This window comes from Amblyomma mixtum, chromosome 4, assembly GCF_055824585.1.
Source record: "Amblyomma mixtum isolate Tamu chromosome 4, ASM5582458v1, whole genome shotgun sequence".
Taxonomy (NCBI): domain Eukaryota; kingdom Metazoa; phylum Arthropoda; class Arachnida; order Ixodida; family Ixodidae; genus Amblyomma; species Amblyomma mixtum.
The window spans coordinates 155,854,138-155,875,903 of NC_143015.1; the positions used below are offsets into that span (position 1 = coordinate 155,854,138).

The 21,766-nt window shown below is 46.9% G+C and overlaps 1 protein-coding gene across 1 annotated transcript in view; it reads right to left on the reverse strand.

The window, feature by feature from the left end:
• Positions 1–21,766, reverse strand: part of LOC149348889 (kinesin-like protein KIF19) — a 161,260-nt gene that overhangs the window by 2,772 nt on the left and 136,722 nt on the right. Inside the window, exons 11-22 of the mRNA XM_089541010.1 lie at positions 20,742–20,988; positions 18,514–18,591; positions 15,631–15,674; positions 15,174–15,322; positions 14,840–14,921; positions 14,475–14,606; positions 11,027–11,065; positions 10,781–10,893; positions 7,326–7,447; positions 5,591–5,828; positions 3,556–3,803; positions 1,973–2,037 (exon numbers count right to left, since the gene is read on the reverse strand). Coding sequence (XP_089397136.1) covers positions 1,973–2,037; positions 3,556–3,803; positions 5,591–5,828; positions 7,326–7,447; positions 10,781–10,893; positions 11,027–11,065; positions 14,475–14,606; positions 14,840–14,921; positions 15,174–15,322; positions 15,631–15,674; positions 18,514–18,591; positions 20,742–20,988 — 1,557 coding nt within the window. The remainder of the gene's footprint in view (positions 1–1,972; positions 2,038–3,555; positions 3,804–5,590; positions 5,829–7,325; positions 7,448–10,780; positions 10,894–11,026; positions 11,066–14,474; positions 14,607–14,839; positions 14,922–15,173; positions 15,323–15,630; positions 15,675–18,513; positions 18,592–20,741; positions 20,989–21,766) is intronic.

Genomic DNA, 21,766 nt, shown 5'->3' on the forward strand with positions numbered 1-21,766 from the left:
CAGGACAACTTTCCCTTTATATCGAACACCCGACTGGCAGTGCTACGCGGACATTGGCCTATCAGTGATGTTATTATGTGCGAACGGCCTCGTCAATTTGGCTCATGACTGGATGAAGCGAGCTCCAGTTTGTGTGACAAGTATCGCACGAGGTTGCAGTAAGACTGAGTACACGTGTAAACCAGTGAGTTCCATCCCAGAGAAGGTTGCCAGAAGGACTGAACTGAACAAGAGACGACCCCAACCGGGCTGCTGAAATTAATGTGCTCCCAGTGCAACGTGCAGACATGCCTGTGGCATTATCCCATGTTATGTTGACTTGGCATAGCTGGTTAAATCAGCCATCACATTCTGGTTTGTCTATGTGCTCAGAATTTAGACATTCCGCAAGGAGACCATCATTAGGAAGTGATAGTGGCAGGGCATTGCATATAGCTGTTGACGGCTACAGAAGGTCTATGAAAAGGCACAGTATAAAGCTTACAGAGTTTTACAGTGGCCTAAAATTTTTGAAGACACAGAAGACATTGTGCACGGACAATCTCTGAAGGTGCTGTCCTGAGACAGTCCAGAAGGCAATGTCCAGAACACCTTCGAAGAGGTCATCCTGGTTGTTACCACCTCAGTATCATGTCATTAAAGAAGATAGCTTTACGAGGTGTACAGATTATAATGAATTTTTCATCGGTGAGTATTTTCGAAATAACCAGAATCTTATGTCAGATTTTAGAAAAGACTGCACAACTAACACGCAGTTCCCCATTACACACTGGTTCCAAAGGTGCCTTCTCCTTTCCTTTCATGTATGAAGCATGTCGTTTGTAGATCAAAATGCACGCTACTCAAGAGCTAGGATTTTGAAATATGCATTTCGATGATAAACCTGCCGGGAGAGAAAGTCGATCAAAAGACAACATGAATAAGTGATAGAAAAGCGACTGCTCGCAGCTACGGAGAGAGATGTTGAAATGTTGCGTGCGTGCCATGTGCTCCAGTGCACCCGAATGCTTTTGGTTGTCCTGATATGGTGTGCTCATGCGATAAGGTGCCATTGTGAACAAGTGATAGCATCATCGTTGACGAAACGCAAAATTAAAGCATTAAAAACAGATCACTTGTCAGTACGATGTTACATATACTGTTGACAGAATAACGTTAACCGTGCAATTCCTGTGTGTCACATATGGTACAGACTGGACTAAAATGAGTAATTTCCATTTCTGTTGGCAATAGATAATCAATATTTATAGTATTATTATACACACAGCATATACCAACACTTTCCTCAAAGAAAAGTCACGTCGCCAGCTTCCAGTGATGTAGAAGCAGTGTATGACTAAGCAGAAAATCTATACCTTCAGGAGAAAACTGAAAAAATAAACGGGATCATTCCTATAGCAAAATGCGGTGGAATGTTTTTTACTCGTCCTATTGATTTGATGCATGACCTGGGTATATCTGCGAAGGTTTATCGCTTTTGGACGTCATGAAATCAGCATAGGTTACTATGCGTTAGTAAAAATCTATCGATTTTTTTTATGCTTACTTAATTTATGGTCATGAAGCGACATAATGTTAGATGTGAAGGAAACTTATCACCCATTTTTATTTTCTGGATGTTACAAGGCTAATGTATGAAGCATCAAAAGAACAGATACTATTTCCACTTCGAATAAACGCATTGCTTTGCAGCTTGTTTGCAACGAATTGCTGTGCACTGTTTACAATTCCCTGCTCTACTTTTTTTAACCATAATGAACAACTAGTATGCATTGCTGATAACTGACGCTTTTCTCATGTAAGAGATAAATTCAGCATTACAACCTTTACACTCCTCAGGCAGACTGTACTTATGGCGACAATGCGACTTAGCTCAATATGCCCTAAACATCACCATTAATATGTAGGACACAATCACCGTGAAAGTCCTGACAGTGTGTGCACAATACTAAAAGGTACATTTGAGTCATACCTTTTTTCCTCTGTGATCTTCGGTAGCTGTCCTCTAACTGGGGCAGTGACTCAAGTGAGTCCCTCCTGAAATAGAATAAAAATCATCTTGGCCCCAATCCTTTTATTACAGCGTTTCCTAACTGGTGTCCCAGGTGAAACATTCCATATGACAAGTTCCATAGTTCTGTATATTTTCTGTGTGGCTTACACGGAATTCCACATTGGTCCCGAATGTTTCCCCTATGACTCACAATGGACGTACGGAATCTATGCAGACTAAATGGACAACTTAAATAGAAGGATAACAGTGCAAACAGAAGAAATGTGAAGCAAAGAACAGACACCACAGTGCTTGTGGTACTCGTTCTTTGCTTCGTCTTTTGTCGGTTTGCACTGTATTTTCTGGGCTGCCTTAGCAACTAGCTCAACTGTGCTTATTACATGCAGAAGTGTTGGGATCCATACAGATTAAGTATTGTCACATGCCCATCATGTGGAAACCACACAGATGAATTGCGCAAAGCATGCGGATTTCCATATAATTTTCTTTTCATAAAGACTCCGCATCCTCTAGTGCCGTATGTGCCATTCATATATAACGCTTTAGTAGTTACGGTTAAAGAACTATTGTGCTTATTTCCTCTATGATAACAATGCATGATTGGCCCTGCCGGGCAGTTTCTTTGAGCGCTGCGAGTGGCGGGAGAGTTGCAGCTAAATCTCGCAGCTTTAGACCAATAAAAGTGCCAGACTTTGCACAGGTAGAGTCAATATGAATGTGATCTCTGTAGTGACCGCTGATCTAGAATACTGAATTTTTTCTGGTAAGATGATCATTTACTCCCTGGTAAGAGTAGCGATGAAGGGCTGAAGAACCAATAGGCCAGCCATGCTCATACATTTCTTTGGGCCTTATGTGAACTTCAGTAGGGCATTTTATCCAAGTAGGTTAGCCCTAAAGAGATTGCATTCATATTGAATCCGCCTGTATACATGCGAGGAATGTTTCGCACATGCCCAGTAAGCTGCCTCTATGAAATCCGCCACTCGAAACTCTCCTGCTGCAGCTCAGTGGCGCCCTCTGGGGTGTGGAGAACATTCATCTGCTACTGGTTGAAAACAAATGCACAGGCGCTGAACTGGTTCTACGAGGAGCCCGTTGCGCCTGGGATGTGAATGTGCTTGGCAGCTACTGCCATCTGTCACATGCGCCTGCCACTAACATGAACTGCGCATGCGCAGCGAGAGTTGGCGGTTTTGTTTTCAACCAGTGTATCTTGAGGAGAAGAGGCGTGTATGCGCAAAGCAGCCGAGTGAAAAAGACGGATTAGAGAGTTTTAGCATGTAGCTCATACCGCCTCCCGTCACCGCTTACACTGCGGCCGCAATTCCTCCAGTACGCATGCGCAGATGGCGCTGATGAGCATTGTAAGATCTGCGCGCGCTCACTAGCAGCTGCCACATAGCTCCATCCATTCGTGCTCAGTGGCGGCCGCTGTAAAAGGCAACGGAAGGCCGCTACCGTTAGCATGTTATATAGCTCCCTAATATGGCGGCGCCCAGAAAGGTTCAGCCTATAGAGCTCGGCTGCTGACGTCACACCTGTAGGCCGGGTGCAGCATGCGGCGGTCCAGCGCGGACGACGTGCCCCCGTTGGCCGAGGGCGAGAGCGAGTTGGCGCCCGAGCCCACGTAGCGGCGCACCTGCGGCGTGCCCGGCTCCGCGGCGCTCTCGAGCCACTGGCTGCGCGAGCGCTCGGCCGTGCGCAGGAACCGCCTCTGGGCGGCCAGGCTCGAGATACGCCGCGTGCTGGCCTCGATGTCGTCCCGGTGGCTGACGTAGTTGGTCAACTGCAACCACAAAACGGATCAGTGTTGAACAATATATAAGGGCCCTGAGCAGCTTCCTATGCCTGCCTGTAAAGCTGTACTGAGTTTAGATGCGAAGCTACCCCATATATTACCATGGTAATATATAGCCCGGGCTATGAGGGACGCCGTATTGAAGGGATCCAGAAATTTCGACCACCTGGGGCTATGAGGGACGCATTGAAGGGCTCCAGAAATTTCGACCACCTGGGGTTCTTTAACGTACACTGACATCGCACAGCACACGGGCCTCTAGAATTTCGCCTTCATCGAAATTCGACCGCCGCGGCCGGGATCGAACCCGCGTCTTTCGGGTCAGCAGCCGAGCGCCGTAACCACCGAGCCACCGCGGCGGGGCCAATCATCTCGATAACGTCATGAGTGATGTAATACGCCGTAACCAGAAATCACTGCATTGTGGCATAGTATGTCGTAAGCATTAATCAATAATAGTCATTAATTAGCACTTGTAATTTGTAAATAATTAACAATTAGTCATTAATTGATAATAAGCAATTAGTATTATAAATTAACTACCAATTCGTAATTAGTAATCAGACAATAATTGGTAATGCTCTTTCTTCAGGGATGATGTCAGAGCGCTATTTTTGAATATGTTCAAAGCCAAACGCCAAGTGGTGGCAACCAAGGGAACTGGAAGCGTTCGTCCAAAAGACAGGTGTTCCGAGTGTCGCGAAAAGGTGTTTAGACCGTACTACAGCCACTGTAATCGTACCAAAGCCCGCTTCTTGGCCACCGGCATGTGTCCCTGGCGCGAGCACGGAAGATGTAGCGTGAGCTTTCTGATCGAGTTGGCAACAGTCTGAAGGGCAGATGTTTTAAAGCAATTTAAAGGCCCCGTTCAGAGGAAAACCTGGCGTCGTCTTCGTCGGCGCGAGCAAAAAATTCCCTGAGAAGCAAGGTCACCTGGGTCACGTGACCTTGTGACGTCATCAAAACTACGAGCAGATGCTGGCAGGTATCTTCGCAGCCCACCGTGAAATATGACGATGCCCTTCCACCTCTTTATAGAAACTCTAGTGGACTTTTTCATCGAGCAAATGCAAACGTCCAAAAACTGTTTTAATGTCAAAATGCGTCGTGCGTCACAAATTTCGCCCACTGGATGAAGGGAGGCGACGTCACCAGATCAGTGCGTTCTCATTGGCTGGAAGTGACGCCACCAGCCCGAAGCATTCCCATTGGCTGGAAAAGAAGTGACGTCACTTCCGGTAAAGCTATCAACAGCTGCTAATGCTATAGCATTGCCAACACAATAAATTTAGGGGTCCTTGTGAATTTTTTAAACTACTGCAAATAAGTACAGAGAGTTCACGCTACGATTTCCACCAATTTGCGCCAAAAGTATGCACACAACGGTCCAACGAGGAGCATGATGGCGCCCAGGACTTGGTATGGTGGATTAAGGGATTAAGGAATAATTGCTCAATAGCGCCAACCTGAGTGCAGCCATATGTATACAATGGATATCGGACAGGCGGTGATTCCAGGCTCGATTGGCGGAAAAAAATAGAAAACTGGTTTTGAGGACAGGAAATGGCGCAATAACTGTCTCACACATCTCGGTGGACACCCGAACCGCGCTGTAAGGGAAGGGATAAAGGAAGGAGTGAAAGAAGAAAGGAAGAAAGATGTGCTGTAGCAGTACGGCTGTGCTCGAGTGCTAATGGGCAATACTCCCTAAGCTTCTCCCAACTGCACCGGAAAGATGGGTACCCTGTACGCGGACTGGAGTGAGAACCGCGCACCTCCACGGGAGGCAGGTGTGACAGCAGACGACTTCCGGGCGTCTGGGGCTCCGAGATGCTGTCGCTGCTGCTGCTGCTGCCGCCGCCCCCGTTGGAGCCTTGGTGCTGGCCATGGCGGGTGCTACGGAGCGCTCCTCCTCCTCCCTCTCTTCCTCCTCCTCTCCGTCCTCCTCCTCCTCCGGCGTCTCCGTGAGCACGCACAGCTGCGTGTCTCCTGTCCGCCATGTTGTCGCTCTGACTGGAAGAGGGGCCGGCACAGCGGGGCGCAGCGGTCAGCGATACGCCACCGCCTACACTTAACGTGCTTAACGAGTGAAACGACCTCGGCTATAGTTAGTAATTGAACATCGCAGCTCGAATGGTAATTCAAACTGTCCACTGAAGGGTCTTCCACTGACCTCCAATTAACCTTGTCCTGCGCCCGTTGCGGCCACCGTGTCCCCGCAAACTTCCTAATCTCATCTGTCTACTCGACTCTCAGCTGCCTTCTATGTTCGCCTTCTTCTCCGTCCACTCCGTTAGCCTAAGGAGCCATAGGCTATCTTTTTTTTTTCGAACAACATTACAACGCTAGCTGCATCGGCCTGCAGTTATTTCGCGTTGTTGTCGCCCTGTCCGCATCCCATTCCCCCCATAAGAAGACAAGCAGCGAACAGAAGATGGACCCGAGTCATCGTCATCATTTTCATAATTATGGTATACATACAGACAACGCTGCTGTCTTGTACACCCTTCCTCCACATCAGCCTCCGGCACCAATTGGGCAACCGAATTACAACCGGAAGCGCTATATACCCCAAAGCGCAATGCAGACCCATTGGCCACGAATTTGCCCAATCACTGTTGATAGGCTACTGCACCATTTATGTTTGTTCAGTGACACTGGCAATCATGCATGGTATCATAACCGTGTCAATAATCATTTTGCGAAGTGGGTGGCAATGGAGTGCATATTGCAACCGCGCAAAACAACGCAGGACGAAGAGAGGAAAGCACAGCCTGTGCTTTCCTCTCTTCGTCCTGCGTTGTTTTGCGCGGTTGCAATATGCACTCCATTGCCACCCACCAACTAGCCCGCCTTCACTTGTTAGAGGTGGGTGGCTCCGTATAAGATCACCCGAAGGGTGGCTCGTCGACTTCATAAATTTACTTGTCAACGCCTGATGATTAGAATAAAGTGATCTGTAATTGATTTTGCCCCCACACCCTCCCCCTGAAATTTTTAGAAGTACACAAAATTTTTGATCCCGAACAGGTGAAGTGCCGCGCTTACGTGCTCAGTTGTTTTGGCCAAATTTAGTTATGAATAACTTGAAATATAATAGCAATTAAGCAAGGTATGTTGCTGGGCGAGTTAACAATCATTCTGAGAAGAACCGCGCCGGCACACAACGGACGAACACAAGGAGGACACGCAACTGCGCTGCCTTACAAAAATGGTCTATAGACAGTCTATGGACTTCTTATAGACTCTATTGCCTTCCTATAGATATTTCTTTGTCTATTCATAGTCTATAAACTGTCTATAGACAAAAGTATACTAAAAGTGTATGGCCATAAATCTATAGATTGTCTATAGACTGTCTATAGGATTTGCATTGCCTATAGAGAATCATATACTTTATAGACAGTTGTCTATAGACAATCTATAGAGTCTCTAAGTAAATTTTTGTTACACAACTCTCCTCCTTATATCTGCAACGTATCTGCAACCGTCGCCAACATAAGGGCTAACCTGGACAGTGGCGCACCCTGCTGGTCGGCGCGGTCGTCTTCCTCCCGAAGCGGTTCCATGTGGCTCAGGTCCCACATGCTCTCGCTCGAACCCAGAGGCCGAAGGCCCAGGACAGAGTTGGGCTGCAGTGAAGAAGGCGTTCAGCGCTCTATACGATGACTTTTTTTCGCGCCACTGCAGGTTTTCTTTGCGCTTTGATCAATACGGTTCCTTCTACTATCTTAAGTCGCTCTCCATTAGGAAACACGCTCAAGGTGTACAAAATTGTTCTTGATGGTGCAGTTCGAAGCCTAGACACACCATTTCCACACTAAAGAATTCTTTGCTAGTCTTTTACTGGCAGCCAGGTCCCAAGGTCAATCGTCGGTTTATTGGTTTATTGGGATTTGCCATCCCAAAGCAACTCAGGCTATGAGGGACGCCGTAGCGAAGGGCTCCGGAAATTTCAACCACCTGGGGTTCTTTAACGTGCACTGACATCGCACAGCACACGGGCCTCTAGAATTTGGCCTTCATCGAAATTCGGCCGCCGCGGCCGGGATCGAACCCGCGTCAATCACTCTTAAAGTTGATATGAAAGCGACGGTGGGTGACGTTCGAACTTAGTTCATGTCCGACATTCCTGGATCAAAATTTTGGATATTGGAAAATTGTAAGGGACTTTTATGGAAATATTAAAAGTAATGGTCCACTCTTCCGGTGCGTAGCAAAATCTTTCTTTTATAGTGTTTCCATCGCTGGCATCGAGCAGTTAAGACTGCCATAGAAAACCAATGGTGAACATTTTAACGGTGGGAAAAACATTAATAGAAAAAAAATGCAAGACTGCCGTCGGGTGATCTGCGGATATATTGATTGCTATAGTGAAATATTCCAATATATGAAAAGATTGTGTTCATGAACTCCTCCACGCTAAAAATGCTTTTGTCCAGAATTGTTGGGTATGTATAGCTGTCTTTGCACTGTGGCAGCTTGCTTGGTTCGCTGAAAAGTCTGGTTCTTCAGTGTTAAAATTGATGAATGAATCTCTCATTTAACTCAAAAATAGCTTTTTCTGCCAGTTGGTTCTGTGGTTTTGTTGATCTGGCTCGAGTTCTAAGGCCCCTCAAAGTTGATGAATGAGTAGAGGCATCATTAGAGAACTACTTTCTAACGTGAAAGAAAGGGAAGAAATCGCACTGCATCTTCGGATCTAGATGGCACGACACCAGCCAGTACAGTTATAGGGACACTGAGACCAATTTCGTCGAATTATTGTTCTCAGTAAAAATTAATTATTTGGCTCTTTCTGACTATTTTGACGTTTGTCCAGCAGCAAAAGGCCCATTTATCACCAAGCAAATGGAACTTCAAAATCTCCCCGCCAGCCGATTCGAACTAATGACGTCATTACCGAAAAGGTCGGGTTGCCACCGTTTTGAAGTGAATACTGGTGAAACGTAGCCTCTGGGATCCGCACCCAAAAATCGGAGTCGGCGCATTCATTTCACTTGCGAAAGCGGCCGGTGATGGCGACACCTGTATTTAGTTTCGCGGTCTTTTCTAGCTTATGAAAGCTCCGTTTTCGATACGGGTGGTTTCTCGATGATTTGGACGCGGTGCCCTATCAATACAGGCAAACTTCTATTACACTATAAACCCGATTACGCGTATATAGGAGTAAAAAGGGGGTAAGTTGTACTCTAGCACACACCCTTCTACAGACTGTTGCGTAAATCAGAGAAAATCGGAAAAAAATTCTTTCGGCCTAACCGCACGTTTGTTCGGGCTCAAATTTCGCACAGAGGTTGCATTTGGCGGTCAGTTTTGTTTTATACCACATTTAGGTGGGGTACTTGCCTGATTCGGTCAGAATTATTTGGAAATCCCCATCGTCTGTGGCGACGGAGAACCAAAATCGAAACACTTCGAAGCAATGGTACGCGTTGCGCCATCTCGTAGCCACCGGAGAAACGAGCCCCCTACCGCGCAGCCGTCCTCGGTAGAGGGCTCGTTTCTCCGGTGGCTACGAGATGGCGCAACGCGTACCATTGCTGCGAAGTGTTTCGATTTTGGTTCTCCGTCGCCACAGACGATGGGGATTTCCAAATAATTCTGACCGAATCAGGCAAGTACCCCACCTAAATGTGGTATAAAACAAAACTGACCGCCAAATGCAACCTCTGTGCGAAATTTGAGCCCGAACAAACGTGCGGTTAGGCCGAAAGAATTTTTTTCCGATTTTCTCTGATTTACGCAACGCGCGATATAAAAGGGAGTGCTCTAGAGGAAGGCTTACTCCTTTCTGTGAATAGTGTAGCCCTCACTGCCCCCATAAACTTTACTGAGCTTATGAAACGACCAATGACACTAAGCTCAGACTGATTCTTACACTTTATTGCAATATGCCGATATGGAAGTGAAATGGGAGTAAGCTGTTTATAAAAGGAGTGCGTTTGAATAAGCCTATATGGCAGCAAAAAAAGAGCAAGCAGTCCTCTATAGGACTGTTCTAACTTTTTTCTGTTCTAACTTAAATTGGTCAGAACACGTCGATTTAACTTGCTCCAAGGCACTGAAGAAACTCGGATTTTTAAAACGTACCTTAAAGGATTCGACTAAAAACTGTAAGTTGACGGCGTACAAATCTCTGGTAAGGCCTGTGCTTGAATACGCCTCGGCAGTCTGGTCACCGCACTTCGCTAAAGACATCACTAAACTAGAAAATGTGTAGAAAAAAGCAATAAGATTTATATATAAACGTTACGACCGCCAGTTCTCCCCCACAGCTCATGCCCGCACCTTATCACTTGACACACTTACACACTCAACACAGACGCATATGTGATCGCCTTATCACTCTTCACAAGATCATCAACAAATGCATTTATGTTGACGCCCCGCTTTCCTTTTCTTTCGCCAGTTCTTCAGCACGTGTCACTCGCCGTACCAACCCGCGTAACATTGTACCGTTTATGCCGTTTTTGGACTGTTTCAAATATTCATTTTTTCCTTCGACAGTCGAGCTATGGAATAATCTGGATATTACATTACGTCAGATGTCTGTTGACCGCTTTGCTCAAGAATTGCCTAATCATGTATTTTCTTATTAATACCACACTTTTGTTTATGTAAAATCTCTGATTCACACTTGTAATTATGCACTTTCCTACTGTTTTATCTATGTTTTCTATCCTCTGTACCACTCCTGCAATGTCCCAACTCATGGGATAGCAGTATTTGTAAATAAATAAAAAATAGTGCACTACCTTCGACAAAAGGAGTGCACTGAAGGACAGATTACTCCTTTTTTTACTCCTTTCAGTTTACAGCATATGAGAGAGGCGCTAGGCATTAGTGTCTCTCATTAGGCCTGTACTGCGCAATAAAACTGCCTTTCTCCTTATCCCCGTGAGAGCGAGCGAACTAGCAAACTACTGTACATCCTTATCGAGAATAAAACTGAGGATGGTCACCCGGTAGGGATTGACGTTTAGGTGCTTCATGACCGAGTCACGGCCGGTGCTGAGGTCCTGTATCTCTTGCTGGTAGATGCGGTACAGCTCGTTCAGTTCCCTGGTGGCCTGGGCTGCTCGAAGTAAACGATGCGAAAAAGAAAAGAAACAGAGACATGTAGGCCAAGATCAAGCCGATAAGATTTCACGAAAAATGCAGAAATTTTACTCTGAAATATTTTCGGCAGATTCCGAGATGGAACTTACCGTTCCTCGCTTTCCTCCGTCGCATTCCGGAAGACAGTTCTGCGACAGTGAAAATTAAAAAAATAAAAGTTCGCGATTTTCAATCGTTAATGGAACCGTTGGCTTATTTGCTACGCAATTTACGGCCAGTTAGTAAGTTGGAGCTCGCTAAAAACCATATGGGACGTTTGTCAAGGTGTCCGCGGACGCCTATTTCGCAAATTCCCTCTTTGATTTTCATATGACTAAAAGAAAATATTTATTTAGTGGAGATAATTCAAAATTTTATACATAATCAATTTCTGTAGAAAGCCTTGGTTTTTTTATTGGTGCGTCACTGCCTCTACGCTTCCGTTCTTTCCTCCCCCCTTCTCTCTTTCTTTATTTTTGCACAGACTTTCACTCCCGTGATCGTTCTGGAGCAGGCAGGCATTGCATCCCTTATAGTAGCAGTTTCCATCAGTTCGCTATGCCTTTTCATTGAACTTGTCTCTGTCTCCACCGGCGTCCAGCTTCAGGACACAGTTTCATGCCCCAGGAATCTTCCAGGACAGCAGCTTGGGCATGTTGGTTATTCATTTGTGACGGAACAGCGCAAAACACCGGGACAAGAGACAAGCGCTGACTTACAACTGGTTTTTATTTCGAAGAAACACTGCTTCTTATACCTTCTTCACCCTCTCAAAAAAAAAAAAAACACAACAAATGCGTCACAACCATATCGTTCAAGCGTCCAAAAAAAAACATAAGATAAATAATCAGAGATTTATAATCACATTTTTAACATTTCAAATTCTTTCTTAGTCAAAGCAACAGACGGCGTGCTGACACAATCGTCGCGCAGACTCGCTATCGAAGCTGCCTCGATTATTTCCCTGACTAACTTGTCTTTGTGATTAGCCAAAGCTTTGCATTTCTGGAAAACAGGTGCGCAACTTGTTGAAGGGAAATCTCTGCAATGAATTTCCAGGTTCCGGCAAGCTTGCTCGAAATTAGTTTTGTGTTCTAGTAGCCTTTCGTTCATGCACTTACCAGTCTGCCCTATGTATTGTTTACCACATGCCACTGGCAACGAATAAACAAGGCCTTCGGTGCACTCCACAAAGGGGGTTCGATGCTTTATCGTGCATCCCTGCTTCTTTTTGGTCGGGTCGGAATTTACTCGTCTGCACAGACTTTTGAGTTTGTTAGGAGCAGTCATCACTACATTCACGCCAGCTTTTCGACCTATGCTCTTCAGGCGATGAGAAACGTTGTGAATATACGGTATTGCTACTACCGGCCTCCTTTCTTTTTGTTTCTTTGCCTGATCTTGCTGCTCGGGCCTAGCCTGCATCAGGTGCTTTTTCATCTGCTTGGCAACAGAAACCAAAAGGTGCGAGGGGTAACCCGAGTTGCCAAGCCGTTCAGCCTGGCGAAGAAAGCTCACTTCCATTTTGTGAGCACATGATTTCCTCAAGGCATTTGTGAGGCACAAGTTCACAATAGCCCTCTTGGTCAGCTTAGAGTGAGCTGATTGGAAGGTCATTGGCGCTTTCTCCCCTCTGGGCTCATAGGCCCAGCAGGCATGCCCTCTAGCGAACCCAAGTCTCAGGTCTAAAAACCTTAGTGACCCTTGAGCACGAAGCTCGTGCGTGACAATAAGTGGCTGCAAAGCCTGTGCAAAGCGACCCACCTCCTCCATTACTGTTTCTAACGTATTCGCGCGTTGGCCATCACAAAGAACCAGGTAGTCATCAACGTACCTAAATACCTTTTTTACGCTTGTACCAGCGAGGGTTTCGTTCAGGAACCTGTCTTTTCGCGCCAAGTACAAATCACTGAGTAGAGGCGCTATGCACGAGCCAATGCAAACACCGCGTTTCTGGAGATACACTTTTTCTTCTCAGAAGACGTAAGTTGACCTGAGGTACACTGATAATAGTTCCAAGAACCCTCTAATAGACATTCCACAGGCGTTTTGGAATGCAACAGCACCATGCGTATCTATGCATTCTTCTACAGACACCATTAGCTCGTCATGCGGGATGGAATAGTACAGATCTTTTACATCAACTGAGCATGCGGCGAAGTCACTGCTAGAATTGTCATTTAAAAATCTGGCTATATCGTCCGAGGATTTCACCTAAAATGGGTCGTCAACTGTTAGTAGTTTTAATTTTGCTTGCAAGAAGACACCAAGAATCTTTTGCCAAGTCCCACCCTCAGAAATTATTGCCCTCAAGGGCCAGTCTGGTTTGTGAGTTTTTACAGTGAAAAACGCGTCCAAGTTAGACTTCTTGCAAGTTTTTATGCCTCGAAGGAGGCAGTCGAATTTAAGTTCTTTGCAGAGCTTCATAGCAGTTAACTTTGCTTTCCTAACAGCTGATGTCTTGTGCTCGTCAAAAACAGAGCTGATGGTTGTGTCAGCACGCCGTCTGTTGCTTTGACTAAGAAAGAATTTGAAATGTTAAAAATGTGATTATAAATCTCTGTGATTATTTATGTTATGTTTTTTTTGGACGCTTGAACGATATGGTTGTGACGCATTTGTTGTGTTTTTTTTGAGGGGGAAGAAGGTATAAGAAGCAGTGTTTCTTCGAAATAAAAACCAGTTGTAAGTCAGCGCTTGTCTCTTGTCCCGGTGTTTTGCGCTGTTCCGTCACAAAGGAATCTTCCAGCCTACAAGCTCCAGCACTCACGAGTCAAGGCTTCTTTCTACATCATTATGCGCCTCGTTTATCGATGTCATGCCACCCAACCTTTTGCGCGAACAGGGAATGTTGCGCCGATTGCTACAGTAAGCGAAACTCCGTTAATTCGGACCCTCCTAATTCGAACTTTCGGTTTATTCGAACCGGCGCTTCAGTTCTATCAGCATCACGTGTGTTTATTCGATTTAATTCAAACTACGCATAGTTCCAACAAATCATTGGTACCCTTCGGGTTCTAATGACTGAGATTCGTCTTATATCCCCATCATCGTCAGCCTAACTGTGCCCCATGAAAAACAAAGCCCAATGGGCATTGAACCACCCATGGACGTCCTGTGGATGTTCAGGATGTCTGCAAGACGTCCAAGGAAGGTTCAGTGCCCATCGGAAGGCCTCTCCCATGTTCCTGCAATTAACTCTGTCCTGTGCCAGTTGCGTCCACCATATCCCCGCAAACTTCTTAATCTCATCCGCCAGCCTGACTCTGCCGCCCCCTGCTACGCTTGCTTTCTATTGGAATCCAGGTCGTTGCCCTTAACAGCCATCGGTTGTAACCGCACTACATGACCTACCCAGGCCCATTTCTTCTTGATTTCGGGATGCCATTAACTTACGTTTTTTCCCAGACCCAGTCCCTGACCGAGTCCGCAATTTAAGTTGAACCCTTTTCGTTAGCTGTATTGTATAATAAAGTTTAATAAATTCCGTAAAGACCCTCAAAAGATTGCTTCTCAGGGTAGATGATTGATGCGCATTCGGCGCTGATGAACACTCACCGTCGATGAGCACCTTCTGCTTGCCGATTATCTCGTCGCACAGCAATCGCTGGCGATCGTAGCGCACAATCATCAGGTCTCGTTGCCTGAGCTCGTGCTCCCTGATCAGCTGATCAGTCTGCATCTCGATCTCTGGAGGACGGTTCCAGTCAAGGGAAACAACGTATTCGGGTTCACGAGTATCGCCATGCGCTCGCTTCCCCAACATTTAAGACAAAATATGAAGATGAATTTAACACAGTGAAAGAGAACGTACATTTTGGATGCTAATCACGCGCAAACATGGGCGTGTGCAGAATTATATGCCCACTCTGTGTGAATTAATGAAGGCTCTTTTGCAAACTGCTTCCGAAAGTGAAGGATACTTTCGACTTCAAGCTTGTGCACTTGAGTCAGTAGCCTCAGTAGCTCTCGCTGCTCCTCGGAACTCGCTACATTCGGCAGATTCTGAAATGGAAGTAGAAGAGCGACGAATGTGAACTAAGGAGAAACAAAGACATCAGCCTCTGAGAGTGTGATTAAGGACTAGGAGCCTAATTGTCAATTTGGACGGGCAGAAGATTGTAATGCGAAAAAATGAGTTTGGTGAGTGTTTAAGATCAATAATCAATCAGTCATCAATCAATCTTGAATCAATCATCAATCAATCATCAACCAATCAATCATCATTCAATCATCAATCAGTCAGCCAGCGCCAACCTCAGTGAGCCTGTATGTGTGCTCCCTGGCCTCTTCGAACTCCTTCTCGACATCTTCGCGCATGGCGAGGAACTTCTGCTGCTCGCCCTGGATGTACTCGATGTCCTCCCAGGCCTGCCGGATGTAGCCCGGTTCCTCTTCCGGGGAGCCTGTGCGGTAAACCGGAAGTAGAAAATGTCCGCATTTACGCCTCCATGACGTTGAAGGTGAGGGGCAAGTGCAGTGCGAGCCGGCTGCTGTGGCCACTTTGAATAAAATCAGAGTCCATTATTAAGCTAGGCATGCTCGTGCTTCTACATCTCCGCGGGAATTGTAACGTACTAGGGTACTAGCTTTCTCCTGCCTGGCGCCTACTAGAGTTACGGTATATAGCGCCTACTGCGCTTACGCGCCCCTTCGTGGTCGTAAACGGCGTAAGATCTGAAGCATGTGCTCTCATTTTCCTTCGTATACTTGCCTGCACCTTCTGCCGCTTCATACTTGGCCTTCTGCGTTTCCCATCTGAAGAAAAGGAAAAAGAAAAAGCGAGGAATCACCGCATGACCATCGAAAGCTGATTTGTCAGTGTGCGTGCGCGCGCGCGCGTGTGTGTGTGTGTGTGTGTCGCACGCTCTATCAGGCCTCTTTCTCCACACGCTGGTTCAAAACCATTGCATCCCTTCAGCTTCACTGTGTGACTTTCTGGCCTGGAATTTTGGGATAATTCGGGACAGCCGAAGCTGACGAAGATACAAGCGATCGATGAATCACTATAACACACGCTCGCTCGTGAGCGTGAGCCATTAAACGGGCCCAGCACAGGCCACATAAATAGTGATTTACGTGACCAGTCACGGTGCACCGGCGCACGGTGCATTTAAGTTGCGCCATGATGGGCCACACAAATAGATCTTGCGTCCGTCGTGACAGGCTACATAAAGAGCTATTTATGTGGTCCATCATGGTGCACGCCATACAGCTGGTCCATCGAGGTCCACCGTGGTAGGCCACAAAAATACATTTATGCGGTGCCACATAAATATTTATGTGGCCCATCTTGGTGCACTCCTGTGCATACAGGACCCGTATTACGGAACTTTGTCAAAAACCTGTCAAAAGTTATTGACAGTGACGTCAAAATGACGAAACAATGTGACGTCGACGCTTGACGCAAAATTGACGCAACGAGGAATAAGCCAATCACAGCAGAGCGGCGCCCCGAAGCATTTGCCTGCACGACGAGGGACCGTCTGCTAAATTTTTGCTAAAAGAGTAAAGAAATGCACAGCGATAAAAATAATTATTATTTTATTTTGCCAAAAAATGATGTTTAAGGCTAAAAAATATAAAGAAAAACAAGAAGCGCAAGAAGTTAGGCTATTAAACTTCCTGGTGGGTAACTTTTGCTGCCGCGGGGGTGCGCAGACGGCGGTAAAACGTCAACAAGCCGCTTTGCACGTGAACAGCTGTCCCACGCCTTGATACTGTTTTCTTACGTGGCGACGAAAATCAAGGTACTGTGCGGTTGTTCTAAGTGCGGAAAAATTGACGAAGCCAACTTGTTAAGGTCTGTGTTGTTCGGCTCTTACGATCGATGAAAAAAGTGTCAAAGCGTGAAGCGTTGTATGTGATGTGTGGTCGTCTGTTTCTTTTTCCTCGACCGGTAAACAGAAGACGGCCACGAAGTGCGATTTGCAGGTGAAAATAAAGTTCTTTGCCAGCATAAGCATGTTTTATTTGTATGTAGCTGTGGCACAGAGGTGTCGTCGGCTGCCGAAGCTTGCATGAAAGCCGCCGGTCGCAAATAACCGCCGTGCACACAGCCCCCGCCGCTGCACCGACAGCGCATTCGCACGCAAACCTCCAAATTCATCGGCGAGTTCGTCGCATAGCCACACCGCAGTCTGCCTCTCCAGTCGAAAAAGGCGTCGGAACAGCTCGTCCGGCAAGTCAAACGCGTCTTCGTGCGCCCTCCTTCGCCGTTGCTCGCGTCGCCGCAGCCGCCTCAGCCACATACGACGCCGCTGCCGCCGCCGCCATTTTCTGTCAAAAACGAACGGTCCAATTTTGACCGCCTCGAAGCCGTCAAAAAAAATCGTCAAAATGCGCCTGCATAATTAGGCGTGCAACGTCACCACTTCTGTCATGTCCGTGACGTAAACGCCAGCCACCCATGACGCAAGAAAGCAACATGGCCGCCGAACACAGCCGACCAATAGGAGCGCGACTACGGCGGGGCTTTTTGACGAGTTTTTGACGCGTTTTTGACAAGTTTTTGATTTGACAGTTCCGTAATACGGCCCCAGAATGCACCATGATTTATGTGACCCATGATGGTGCATCCGATATGCACACGAGCGCCCATGATGGGTCACATAAATACCTCTTTAAGCTGGCCGTCATGGCGGACCCGTGAGTTACCGTTCTACATTTCGCTCGTTCGAAGTCGGCATAGAACGTATCAACAAGCAGTGCACATGACGAGTAAGTTGGCAATGATCAAATAGACCAGGCCTTTCGCCTTTCCTGAAGTGGGGGGCAAGGACAGCGAGTGCTGTGGGCACTCATGACAATGGTGGGCAGACTTTGTCCAACACTACTTTCTCTTGTGTCTGATATCGTACCTGACCACACTCTTTTCGGGCAGGAGCTGAACGCGGGAGTTTTTGGTTATGACATATTACGACGACGCAGACGTTAAACGCACTAGCAGCTTCACATACAGCTATCGTTGAATAAGACGTCAGAAATAGAGGGAGGTAAATGTAGAAGCTGTCGGCAAACACGACATAGAGTCCCGTCAATACGCCAGTTCTAACTGGTGTGTACATTGTGTGCGATGCGCTGCCTTTAACGCGCACGCCACGACGTACTTGTGAAGGCCGCAGCTTTGCCGGTCGATTTCCATTACTTTTCCATTACTCTGCTTGCGCAGACAAGCTTACTGGGTGGGGAGCAAACGACAGTATGAATGCATTTTTGCAGCGACAACCCTGGGGCACATTATAAAATGCAAAACTGCGCACACACAAACAGGGCAAATGCAGAAGACAAACACTGCTCTGTGTCAGTCTGTCTTCTGCCTTTACGGGCTGAGGTTATTTAGTTTTGATTCTTCCTGGGACGCACAAACATAATATTTGTATTCTGCCTTTGCGGACAGCAATATGCTATTTTTAAGCGCTTCTGGGTGTCCCACTATAGTTCCTGTCTTCTGCCTCTGTCCGGTTTGTGTGCGTCGTGTTACGATTTATGATGGATCGTTACCAACTCGTCGGTTATGTCATTCTCGTGCAGCACTTGGGCGCGAGTAAAAGCTGGTGATTAGTGCGCATGTGCAGGAAGGAAATGAAGTGCTTACTGATTGATGACGATGCTTAGCTTCTCAAGGTCGGTGCTGAGAGCTAGCAGGAAGTTGTCGATTTCCATCATCTTGCGCCTGTCGGAGGTGAATAAAAGGGGAGAGAGAGGTTTGTTAGTCGCAACAGACGTGCTTGCATCAAATCATTTCTTTTGGTACGAAAGAACTATTCCGGTGGGTAAACCCCGAGCAAGATCTCGTGATGTTTATGGGTTTGTGCCAAGTGAAACAGATAAATAAATAAAAATAAAACAAACAAATATCCGCGACCGGGATTCGAACCCGCGGCGGAGCGAACAGATCAGCTTCTCTGGCCACTGCGCAGCGGAACACGCCTCATGTCAGACTGCAACACACTCTCGCGCTGTTGGTCAAATGTTTTAGGGGAATCCCCCAAGGTGGAGTAAATTTGTAATAAGGGAGTAATTACTCATTGGCATCCACCCAAGCGCAGCCATACGGCTACAAAGGAAAGCTATACAGCTTTCTCAGAAACTTCGTAGTTAAAGAAAAATTCGTCCTGGTCCGGGGTTCGAACCCGGGACCACCGCCTCACCGGAGCAGTCGCTCTACCAACTGAGCTAACCGGGACGGCAAGCTTATGGTAGGGCGAGAGCGAATTGATCAATAACTCGAAGTGGGAACAGTGTTGGTCAAATGTTTTAGGGGAATCCCCCAAGGATTCCCAAGCTGTATAGCTTTCCTTTGCAGCCGTACGGCTGCGCTCGGGTGGATGCCAATGAGTAATTACTCCCTTATTACTCTCGCGCTGTGCGTCGCACATCGCCTTCTTCCTCAACTATTACTACCATAAAACTAATACTCGCGCTTTGAGTTATGTGGCGGAGATGTGCGCTGCATGCGTTGGCGTGGGCAACTCTGTGGCAGACACACGGTACTGAAGTGATAGGCTTTGGTTTTGACAGCACTGCTGCAGAAACGCGGCACTGGAGCATAGGCCGCCGGTGCATATTATGGTTAAATTGGCACTGACAATGAAAAAGTTGAACACGCGCATAACTGACTTCCTGGGCCAGTGAACACTTCACTCGCGCTAGGTACGTGGTGGTGGTGGTGGTGGTGGTTGTTAGTGGTCATTTATTGGTAATAAAAGAAATAAAATTGGAAGGAACAGATGTTGCTAGCCGCGGCATCTGCCATCGAAACCTGAAGCACCTGAGCTGCGGCTAGCGGGAATAAGAGGAGAGGGAGAGGGGAAGAAAGGGGGGAGCGACAGAAGAAATGACAGGGGTCGTGGTGGTGTCCACCTGCAAAAAACTGTGATTTCGCACAATATTTCGTGCTTAACAATGCCAAACCGCCAGCCATTTTAGAGCGCAGCTCTTTGGCGCCCGTTTCTGCATTTCGCGGCGTCGCCGTTGTCCCTCGTAACCTGCAGTGGACACCTTAGTCGCGCTTTAAGCTGCGAAACCAATGGAGCGGGAGCTTGGAAAGCAGAGGGAAGGCGGATAACAGCCCTTTTGGAACAGTGGATACCTCAATCGTGCTTTAAGCCACGTGGCGATAGTGACAGATGTGCGTTGCATGCGTTGGCGTTGACAACGTTGTGCCAGAAATGCGGCGCTGAAACCATAGGCCGTCGGCGTTCATTGTGTTCATTTCCCACAGCCCATACCATACCATATACCATACCGTATACCATACCATATACCATGCCATATACCATATATACCATATACCATATACCGTATACCATACCATACCATACCATACCATACCATACCATACCATACCATACCATACCATACCATACCATACCATACCATACCATATACCATACCATACCATACCATACCATACCATACCATACCATACCATACCATACCATACCATACCATACCATACCATACCATACCACATACTACACTTTACTAGCAAAGATGGACAACCTATGACAAGCAGTAGAAGACGAGGCGATCGAAACGAGGATGTGCGAGTATAGGCGCCTTGAAATTTTCGCTGCTTCACCAACACACTTTCTCACTTTCCGCTCATCACATTATAACTACTGGTACTGTCCTGAACAAATATTACGAAATCTTCCAGTTTAGCTGAACTTAAAACTAGTTCCAAGCCGACGGCGCCGGTCCGGCGGCCTGGAAGGAAAATAGCGCCTGCCGGCTGTTGTTGCCAGCAGAACTAGCCTAGGTACCCTAAATTTTCCAGTAGCTCTAGGACAACCTAAGGGGCTTTAGGACAACCCGCACCTGACTTCCATCTGCCGGTTGAAGGCGTCGATGAGGGCCGCCCGTAGTTCGCGTATCTCCCGGTCGTTGTCGCTCTTGTCGTTCTGATGGTTGCGCTCCCTGACGGCCGCATCGGCCCTCCTCTGTTCCTCCCTGGCCGTCCGGTCGCTGTTGTTGTTGCCGTTGTGGTGTTGGCTGTTGTCGTTCTTCCCACCGCCGGCATCGTGGTGCTGCTGCCGCTGCGTATCGTCCTCGTCATCCGTCGATCCTGGGCAGAAGTCGCGCGTTTCGACAAAGGGGAGTGAGGTGCCTGAGGTGAGAAAAAGAGTATTGCTGCAAAATATTCTCGCTTCGAGGCATTAATGCGAGAGCATTACAGTGCACATTCCGCAAAAATGGTGGCGCGTGTCATGAATTCACTGATTGGTCGAGAGAGGTACGTGGCCTTGTGGCGTCATCACAACCTGCCCACAGGGGAAGATGGCGATCGGCCGGCCTGAATGTGACAAACCTGCCCACCGCGGCAGGTAGTAATTAAATGAAATGATTTTACTTATCTATTTATACATACGGCAGTGAAACGGAGCACTATGGCAGCAGTGGATGAATTAAACTACACATGTAGCATATGAGGTAAGATACAAAGAGGTGTTCAACATAAGAATCTGCTCGAAATAAACATCAGCAGTATACAAACTACATCAAAAGAACATAAGGTATGAACAAAATAAGGTATGAATGATCGGTAGAGAGAGGTCGCGTGACCTGGTGACGTCATCCCAACCTGCCCACGGAAGAAAGAAGACAGAGAAGGCAGGAAGAGCAGGAAAGAGAAGAAACAGAAGCTGGAAAAAATGACGGGAAAATCCGGTTAGAAGCAGTTCCTGGCTGCGGCTACAACAAAGTAGCAACAATGGGCATCGCATTATTCTCTTACGGTGCCTTAAGTGTCCCCAGAGTTTCTAATTTTATAAAACCTGAGAAGGCCATATGAACGCTTTAACTATGTTAACTTTCGGTGCCAGTTGTGACTTTGTACAGTACAT